We start from the raw sequence: 10538 nt of genomic DNA, 5'->3' as shown, positions 1-10538 counted from the left end.
ATGAGAGCTCTAGCAGTGACTAAGAAAGGTCGACCTAGGATGAGTGGTACATTTTTATCCTCATCCAGGTCCAAGATCACAAAGTCAACAGGAAACACAAATTTGTTGATTTTCACAAGCATATTCTCAACTATACCTCTCGGGTATTTCACCAAGCGGTCGGCAAGCTGAATGCGCATGCGAGTAGGCTTAGGCTCACCCAGGTCTAGCTTTGCAAAAATAGAATAAGGCATCAAGTTAATGCTAGCACCTAGGTCGGCTAATGCGTTACTAACCGACAAACTAGCGATCAAACATGGAATGGTAAAACTTCCCGGATCGGTCATTTTTTGGGCAGTTTATTATGAAGAACCGCTGAACACTCCCCATTCAAAGTCACACAAGAAAGCTCCTTTAATTTCTTCTTATTCGAGAGGACCTCTTTCAGAAACTTAGCATACTTAGGCATTTCTTTCAATGCATCGAGAAACGGAAGATTAATGTGAAGCTGCTTAAAAAGTTCTAAGAATTTTCCGTACTGCTCTTCCATCTTCTGCTTCTTTAAATGGCCTGGGTATGGAATGGGAGGAACATATGTCCTGACTGGCTCAATGGTTTGTGCGGTACTTTCTGGGGTTACCCTCGGGTGCACCTCACCAGGAGCCTCAGTCTCGATCTCATCGACAATCGGTTTTGGTGTGGAAACCGATGCATCAACAGGAATGGTGGATCTACCACTCCTCAGGGTAATCGCCTTAGCCTCGGCATTCGGATTAATCTCAGTGTTACTCGGAAGGCTACCCTGTGGTCTCGCAGAGAGGAGCTGAGCAATCTTTCCAACCTGATTCTCAATGATCTGAATGGACGCTTTCTGATTCCTCAACTCGAGATCGTGTCTCTGGAGAGTCTCATGAATCTTCAGGTTCCTCTGTTCAGCCAGTTTGTTTGAGGTCTCGGTTTTAGCCAAAAGCTGAGTCAAAAGATTTTCAACACTAGACCCACAACTAGACTGACCACTACTGCTGGAACCCTGAAACTGAGGCTTTTGATGGTAAGATTAGTTCTGGGGTTGATTCTGGTAATTTGGATTTCGGTCAAACCCCGGTGGCTTTTGATTTTGACTCTGATTTTGAGAGCCACCATTATATTTCTAGCTGAAATTTGGGTGGTTTCTCCTCCCGGGTTATAGGAGTTGTTATAGGTATTGTTTTGGCAGCCCACAAAGTCAACATCCTTCACCACCATTGCCTGCTGGCACTGACTGGTCTGGTGTTTCCCGTCACACACTCCACAACGAGAGCTAGACTTAGCCAGATCGGATTGCATCTGGTCAAATCTTTTGGTCAACGCTTCTAACTGAGCGGAAACAAGGGTATTAGAATCGACATGAAGAACGCCCTTAGTGGAAGGAATACTACGAGGCGGATTATATGCAAAACTCTTCTTAGCAGCTCACTCCAAGACATCCAACGCCTCATTAGGAGTACACCTACCGAAATCTCCTCCCGCAACCATGATCAACGGCCTGCTTCTGTGCTCCGGATAAAGCATCAAAGAACGTATGACATTGAAGACCGCGACTCAAACCGTGATGAGGGCATTTTCTCAACAAGCCCTTGAACCTCTCCCATGCAGCATGAAGTGATTCATCATAATCGACACGAAAACCAGTGATTTTTGCCCGGTATCTTGCAGTTTTACCAGGTGGGAAGTACTGAAGAAGAAACTGCTCAACCAATTGGTTCCAAGTGGTGATGGAACCGGAAGGGAGTGCCTCTAACCACTCCAAGGCAGCCCCGCGAAGTGAGAACGGAAAAAGTCGGAGTCTCACGGCGTCGTCCGTACACCCCTGGATCTTGAATGTCGCACATAATCGAAGGAAATGCGCAACATGAGAGTGAGGTTCCTTGTTCGAGAGGCCATGGAAAGAGACGGAATTTTTGACCATATGAATAATACTCGACTTAATCTCGAAACTTACGGTAATCTCGGGCTCCGTGACACCGCTGTCGTAGCCATCGAGGGACGGCGTGGCGAAATCATCCATGCGACCTTGATTCTTCGAATCCACCATTTCTTCAACCTCAGGATTCGCGTCGTCCTCCACAACTTCGTTTTCAATTACCTCGGCAATTTCTCGTGCTCTCCTCCTCAAACCTTCTCGAATATGTCGTTCGGGTTTTGAAAAGGGGGAAACAAGATCAAGACCGGGTGTGGTGGACATGCATCACCGAAAGAAACGCAGAATGGAAACAAAGACACGGAAACTACCTAGAAAAATATAACTAACAAAATAAAACAAGATGAATAAAAATGAAATAGACTAAAATAACATAGAGCAAAAATATCAACAAGGCAAATCAATTACTCGTATCGTTTTCAAAAGTAAAACACCGTGTACGCGGCAACGGTGCCAAAAACTTGACATATGCGAATATATATTTAAAAATTTAAATAAAAGTTTCACACAAATCAGGTTTTAAAAATGGTTTTCACCAACAACCAAACCACACACGAAAGGCAAGTGTACCTGTCATTTGTAGCGAAGTATCGGTAAGAACTGAGTGTTAATCCATGGACATGGCTAACCTTTGATACTAAATCTTTGTAATTAATTTAACCAAACAAACAATCCAAGTAATTTTTCAAGTAACTAAACTAGCATTCAACAATAACAAAGCAAGTAAAATACAACTAACGAACAATCCAAACAAGGCTACTTAGACTATGCATCCACTCAAACTTAGTGACAAAATAGCAATGCCAATGACAAACATCATGTTTTAAGCACCAACATCAAATTCCAATCTAGGCAACCTAATACTAGCAACAAAACAACATGATGGGTTTCAACAAGTTAATAACCATAGATTAGTAAGTTTGTCAAAACTACCTAATCTCATAATCAAAGGAAAGCTAGAATGAAAACAACAAACTAACCACTTAAAATCATGTAAAATAGACAAGTTCAAGAACACTAGTTAAACACATGAAACTTTTAATTAGCAAAATATGAACCAAGAATTATGGCCTTAATCCCTAGCAAATATTAACCAACTCAAAGAATCATATTATCACCATACAATTTTCCAATATCAAGTGATAGGTTTCATACTTGTTAAAATTCATAACCAAGTTAAATTTCATTAGTCATTCCTAACTTAATGATATAAACAAAGTATGCATACACAAACTAAGTTCATAAACAAATGCTCTCCCCACAGCTATAGAACATGCACCGGCTTGCACTGGCACATTTCCAGGTTGGCACGGGCCCATGCACGGGCTGGCATGGGCTTGCAGGTCTGGCAGATTGCTTGTTTTTATCCCCGAAACTCCATCTTTTCATGTTTTCTTTGTCGGGCGGGCGCCCGGACCTACAAATTCACAAATAACACAAATAAGTATCTAAAATAATGAATTTGCATAGAGTTCGGGATAAATAAGAAGATAATTCGATGTCATAAGATGTACACTTTGTGTTACATCACAACCCATTTGCTATTTTAGCGAATCGCTTGATCATTCGTTAATACCTAAAGAATATAATTCCCGTATAACTTTTAGGAGTCAAAATTCAATAAACTTTGACTTCATTAAGTCTATGACAATGAGCTTCATTCTGAATCAGTCGATGGTCATTAAGATTTCCAATTAAACACGATCAACTCACTCAGAAATCAGTTTAATACATTAATCGTAGACACTCTATCATTACTTTCATTAAAAACGTATAGCATTTGAGTATTTAAAAGATAGTTCATATCAGTTTAGAAACTGATCAATTTAAAGCCCTAAAAACCCAATGATATAACATCATTCTGGTATCATTGATCTCATCATTACCTGTAGAATACAAAGATGTCAATCAATTGATCTGAAATGCTTGTATGAAATTCTAATGAAATTTGGCCAGAGTTTTGTTTAGTTTTCGATGAAATAGTATACAGACGAATGAGGAGTCTCTTCGTCTGCATAGGGATTATAAGTTTCAATAATTTCACACGAATCGAGGTCATTCGTCCAAATTTTAAATAACGAATGGCCTTATTCGTGAAATTCAAGAATCTTATTCGTTAACCAGATAACGAATCTAATTCAAATTCGTTAAAACTTAACGAATGATATATTAACGTTACATTCATTAATCTTGAATAAATGAATGTCTTTCATTCGTTATGCACAGCGGAAGCGAATATCTTGTATAACGAATGAGATCATTCGTTATGCATAAATGACGAATGTCTTGACATTCATTAAACCAAATTTAATGAATCATCAGTTTACTTTAACGAATGAGAACATTAGAGTTTAGAAAATGTTTTAGATAATGAATTAAATAATCAATTAAAACCAATTAGGGTTTCAAATTGAATACATTAAAATACCCGATCAATCAACTATCGGTAGTGTTTAACTTAAATGGATTTTTACGTTAAACATACTTTAATCACGTATTGACTTAAAATTGGGTAAAACTTTTCTTTTTGATTTGATACATCGCCAGCTCGGTAAATCGAAAATAAAGCAGAATAAGTAAAATCTTTTTGGAATTTTTTTAATATTTTTCAAAATAAAATGAAGTAAATGTAAATCAGTAAAAAGCTAACATCTATTAAAGTAGTACATATTTTTGTGAGTTTGAGCAGGGAATCATATTGATTAAAATTTACGTCCATCGCAGTTTTATTTTTAGTTTTTATTATGACTGGTATTAAGTCGATTATTGGCATTGTTGTCCACTTAAATCTTTCAACAAATGTTACAAAACTTTCGGTGATATTCTTAATTGGTTCAATTAGGCACAAACATCAGAAATGATCAGCTCTAATCTTGATTCAAGCTTAATTTGATTTTCTCCAAATCACCCCAACTTGACTTAAACATTAGAATCAATTTGATTCAAAATGAATGATTTTAAGCAATCATAGCCCGTAATCCCCACTACAAGATATACCCCCATTATCAAGCAATACCCTAAGGTCCGTTACCATGGATGAGTATGCACGATTTCGTCTGTCGGTTTACAAACATTGTGTCCCTTGTGGTCCGCTTCTTAATGGTAATAAGACGCGGGCAAGGGGACACTCTGGCATTACGACCTTTACCACAATGATGTTGTCCATAGATCAAATTATTTCGTGGATTGGATTTCACTTGACTGTCTACGGTTCCATTGCGTGTTGTATGACTCACAGCGTGGTTGATCAAGTCTGTAATTCATTTTGTACACAAAGTACAATAAGCAATCAAGTTTAAAGACTTAAGCAGTTACACTGCGGGTTTGCTTTTTCAAGCCTTGTTTAATATTCAACAAAATGAATACCAGATGTAAAACCGCATAAAGACCCAATGGAGTAGGGAACCCTAAAGCATCCCATCAATACATAATTTAAGGCCATAAGACCATACATCGTTGAAGCGTTAACCACCAACTAGAATTTTTTCTTAAAAAAAATTCAAATTGATTAGAAGGCTTAAGTATGACCAGATTATTACATTCTGCCATCATTATCAAGACCTTCTCTAGAACCAATATTCCTATATATTCGGCAATTTAGGTTTATATCACCTACTAATCCTTACTCATTTGTTTAAAGACCTACCAATACATCGGTACAATTAAGCACACAGTCTTTTATTACTTACTTTTTACTAGACTTCGGATTAAATGATCAATGTACTATCATTTTTCCTTTTTGCTTCGAGACTCAATTTTGAGGAGCATTTTTCAATGTTTTTGAATTTTTAATATTTGAATATTTTTGGAGTTTTTAAATTTTTCTGTACAAACACAACAAAAACCACAATATTTTGGGATTTTTATATTTTTCTCCCCCCCTAAAAACAAACAAAAACTAAGAAAAATGAAATAAAATGACTCAACCGAGCTTTTGAATGTCCGATAGCGTTTTAAACCATTTATACGAAGCAAGTATTGAAAACGTGTTTTTATCGAAAGCCTTCGTATAAAAGTCAGCCCTTTGAAAATCCGTGTGAATTTTTTCAATATCGATTAGTTTCTTCTCAAAAAAATCACGTATGAAGTGATAACGGATTTCAGTATGTTTTCTTTTGGAATGTTGAACCGGATATTTGGTTATTGAAATAGCAGCCGAATTGTCAATATAAATGGGAGTAGTAAGAAACTTCAAACTGTACTCCCGCAAATGCTGCTGGATCTAAAGAACCTGTGAACAGCAACTCGAGGCCGCCACGTACTCCGCTTTGGCTATAGAAGTTGAGACCGTTGTCTGCTTCTTACATTTCCAGGAAACAAGCCGGTTTCCTAAGAGTTGACAACCCGCTGTTGTAGACTTGAAGTTGATCTTTCATCCTCCGTAGTCCGAATCAGGATAAGCCGTGAGATCAAACTTATCGTCCTTGCGGTACCACAACCCGATGTCAGGATTTCCCCTCAGATAGTGTAAGATATGCTTAACTGCTACCAGATGAGTTACTCGGGGACTCGATTGGTACCTGGCACATAAAAAAACAGCAAACATTATATCAGGACATGATGCAGTCAAATACATAAGAGAACCATTCATCGCTCAATACAGGGTAGGATCCACAATATCCTCCAATTCATCCGGTGATAAATTGTGACCACGGGAACAGGTGTCGGAGGGATCTTTCCGGCAGATATCTTAAATCGGCTCAAGACATCATTCACGTATTTTGTCTGATGGATAAAAATCCCAGAATCAGACTGGTGAACTTGCATCCCAAAAAGAAGTTCATCTTCCCCATCGAACTCATCTCGAACTTTTTCTGCATCGTCATCTCGAACTCATTGCACAAGCTGTCGTTCATCGAACTAAAAATAATATCGTCCACATAAATCTAGACAAGGAGCAGATCATAACCAACATTCTTGTAAAATAAAGTACAATCCGCAGTTCCCCTATTGAAGCCACTATCAATCAAATGATCAGCCAACGTGTTGTACTAGGCTCTCTGGGCCTGGTGTAAACTATATAGAGCCTTGTTCAAACGAAAAACACGCTCAGGATAGTCTGGATCTTCAAAGCCGATAGGCTGCTTCACGTACACTTCTTCATGAATTTCTCCATTCATGAATGCCAATTTAACACTTCTTAAAGAAAGATTGAAGATTCACTTCTTAGGAGAATTATACCCCAAAAAGTAACCCTCAAATGCCTTGTCATCAAATTTCCCAGCATCTCTCTTCAATACCGTACATGGAAGCCCGAATTGTTCCAAATACTTTAGATTAGGCTTACGGTTATTCAGAAGTTCATAACTCATTTTCTTGAACCTCTTTACGTTAGGACGCGATTCAACATATAACAAGCAGTATTCACAGCTTCGTTCCAGAATTGAACAGGAAGCCTAGAATCTGCAAGCATTGTCCTAGCTGCTTCTATCAACGTCTTATTCTTTCGTTCAGACACTTTGTTCGGTTGAGGAACATATGGAGCACTAAATTCCCGATGTGTTCCCTTTTGAATATAGAAGAAATCCAATACATTGTTTTTAAACTCAATTCCATTATCACTCCGAATTCGTCTCACTTTCAGTTTATAAAGTGATTCGATCTTTGTGATAAGGTTCTGAATTAAAATAGGTGTCTGATCCTTAGAACCCATAAATAACACCCATAAGTATCTCAAGAAGTCATCAGTTACTACCAAATAATACAAATCACCCACAATACTAGAACGATTCACTAGACCAAATAAATCCATGTGAAGTCGTTCCAGTGGCGTGATAATCGAGTTAATTGATTTGCACGGGTGTGACTTATTCTTTTGTTTCCCCTTCTTGCATGCGACACAGTGACCCTTCAACTAGAAGTTCTTGAGGGACACACCATCCACCAAATCATTAGCAATAAGATGATTCATCTTGCGAATGTGTATGCGCCCCATGCATCTATGCCACAGAATCGAGTCTTTTTCCTTGGAGATAAAACACGTTTCAGAGGGTGAAACTTTTATCACATCGAGGACATAAATATCATTTGATCGAGAAGATAGCATGACAACCATCTCTTTAGGAATTGTGTATCCAGGTTGAAGAATAACACATTCCTTGTTTGTGAAAATAGTAGTAAACTTCTTATCACAAATCTGTGAGACACTTAACAGATTGTGATCTACTTTTTCACAATAATTAACCCTTTCAAATCTAATCATCCTATTTTAGACCTCTACCTCTTTTGTAGTAATTCCACCATTATTACAAGCGAATGCGACATAACCTCCCTGGATATCTTTGACATTATTAAGAAGATCAAGGTTGCCGGTAATATGCCGAGAGCATCGACTGTCTAATATCCACTTGTGACCTGATACAAACCTGGATGAACTCTGCACAAAATGTAAAATGATTAGTTCAAAAGGTAGCCCAAGCCTCAGTCTTGGGCTCTTCTTTTAAGATTTTCGAAGATACGTTTAATTTAACACTTGCATTTGGCACTTGAGAATATGTGATGGTTTTCTTGGTTTTCTTTTTCAGATAGCCGTCACGAATTATTCCTGAGTCCGTGTTTTGAAAAACAGATTGAGCACGGTCAACCAATTTCCTCCGGTTGACATTGGAATACATTATGAATGAATCATCAACCTGAGATTCTTTTGATTTCTGGTTCATGTCAACTATTGGAATAGATTGTTTCGATGATGACTTGATATTATCAACCTTGGCTTTGCATTTCTTAGCCGCATGACCAGTTTCACCACATTTAAAACATAAACGAGTGTCTAAACTTCTCTGTGGTGGAACACTTGTCTTGTTTTCGTGTGAAGGTTGAAGAATATCAAGTTTTGGTTTCTCAATCGTTACCGACTTTGACACCTCAAGAGTTAATCCCGTTTTTTATTTGTAGAATTCAAGATTGGTTGTATTCAAAGAATTCTCCAACCCCGATGATTTCACAAACTTTATAGGTTGAAAAACGTTTGCAACAGGTTTCATTTGAACATTTTTAGATTTAGATTTAAAAAATTTTTGTTCAAGTTTGGCAACGTTTGAAGTATCATCTTGAAAAACGCTTTCAATCATTTCTGGCCTAAGAAGATTAAAAGAAGTTTCTTTATCCTAGAAAATTTTTGATAAGCCTTTTAATTTAAATACCTTTCCTTTGGTTGTTTCATGTTGTGGATTGATAAATTTCATCAAGTCCTCATTAGACACCGTAGGCTTGTCTGATTTCTTTACATTAACAGATACTTTCGGCTTTTCAAGGAATCACCCAAGGGCTTCGAACCATACACAGCTTGTTAGAATTCCTCAGGTTCACACATAATACGATTTTCAAAAGGTATGTTATCATTTTTTATAATCACTTCCGGTTCGATTAATTCCTCAATTGAACCGTCCAATTCATTTTTAGTAAAGACTGAATTACTTTCAATATGAATCGGTTCTTGAATTTTTGATTTAGTTGAATCGACATTTTCAGTTTTAATGGAATCAACACAGGGCATTTCTGGGTTTGTAGATTGCTCCACAACAGGAATGCTACTGTAGTCTCCTTTGAATGGAGGAGGAATCTCAACATAACCCAATCTTGCTTTACCATTTTTCTTATGATTATTATTGACTTCAATAATTTCGTTTAAGAGAAATGAGGAATCTCGAAATTTTCCAAGTTTATTTTTTAACTCCAAAATTTCATTCTCTAAGTTGGTAATGCATGTTCGGAGTTTGAGAATCTCCTGAAAATTTTATTCAACTACCACAATTTTACAGTTAACTTCTTGTTTTAGATCATGATTGCTAACAGAAAAATTTTTAATTTTAAGTGTCGATTGCTCCAACAACTTGGATTTTTTTCTGCAACATTCATTGACAATGAAAAGTTCATTCATGAGTGTAGTGTTATGTTGTAAAGCTGACTCAAGTTTGACTTTGAGTTCTACACAACAATTACACTCTGTAACAACTTGGGTATTTATTGTTTCTTGTGGTTCATTCACAGATACATTAAGTGAAGATTTAGTACATACCTCTTCAATCTTTGCCATGCAAGCAAAAGATTCGGTTTGCTCAGGTGACGAATGATCCGAATCAGTCTCTGAATCAGATGTGTCACTTCCATCTGATAAGTTATCGCCGCTCGCATCTTCAAAATGTTCTACTGGTCTACCATAGAAAGGTTTGCTTGGTTTACCAGTAGTCGTTGAGACCAATCCAATCCTTCATTGGCAACGAGAGCTTGTGAGTTAGCCGGCTTATTTTGATCCCCTTCAAAAGATTTCTTCTTGTCAGTTCCAGATGAACTTTTTCTTGAAGATTTCTCAGCATTACGAGGACCTATGTATTCTTTCCTCGGCTTATAACATTCTTTGGCAAAATGTCCAAAGTCCCCACAATTGTAGCATTTTACTTTCAATTTATCGAACCCAACCCTCCTGTTTAAAGTCAGTGGGTCCTTTCCAGTTCGTTGCATGAGCCGTTTTACTTTACAAACTATCATCGCCATGTTCCACTTCAGATTCATTAGCTCTAGATCATCAGGATCGATCTGATTGTAATCCTCATCTTTGAGTTCACTAGTTGCAATCTTACTCCCAACAAATTGTCCGTAA

At 37.5% G+C, this 10538-nt stretch overlaps 1 protein-coding gene and 1 non-coding gene across 2 annotated transcripts; one reads left to right on the top strand and one right to left on the bottom strand.

Annotated features, from left to right (window-relative positions):
- Window positions 1–322: 322 nt before the first annotated feature.
- LOC143615351 (uncharacterized) lies at window positions 323–2203 on the bottom strand. Its single transcript, XM_077088494.1, has 3 exons — window positions 1473–2203; window positions 994–1393; window positions 323–949 (listed from the first exon to the last, which is right to left on the bottom strand). Exons 1-3 carry the CDS (start codon window positions 2201–2203, stop codon window positions 323–325), a joined length of 1758 nt encoding a protein of 585 aa, XP_076944609.1.
- LOC143615353 (small nucleolar RNA R71) lies at window positions 1563–1667 on the top strand. The gene has a single exon (XR_013150458.1). It is a non-coding gene; the product is annotated as a small nucleolar RNA R71 (small nucleolar RNA).
- Window positions 2204–10538: the final 8335 nt, after the last annotated feature.

This window comes from Bidens hawaiensis, unplaced genomic scaffold (assembly GCF_021521415.1).
Source record: "Bidens hawaiensis isolate Kalapana, Puna unplaced genomic scaffold, B.hawaiensis_p1.1 tig00042510_1, whole genome shotgun sequence".
In the NCBI taxonomy this organism is placed as follows: domain Eukaryota; kingdom Viridiplantae; phylum Streptophyta; class Magnoliopsida; order Asterales; family Asteraceae; genus Bidens; species Bidens hawaiensis.
This window is presented reverse-complemented; position numbering and strand designations above follow the sequence as displayed.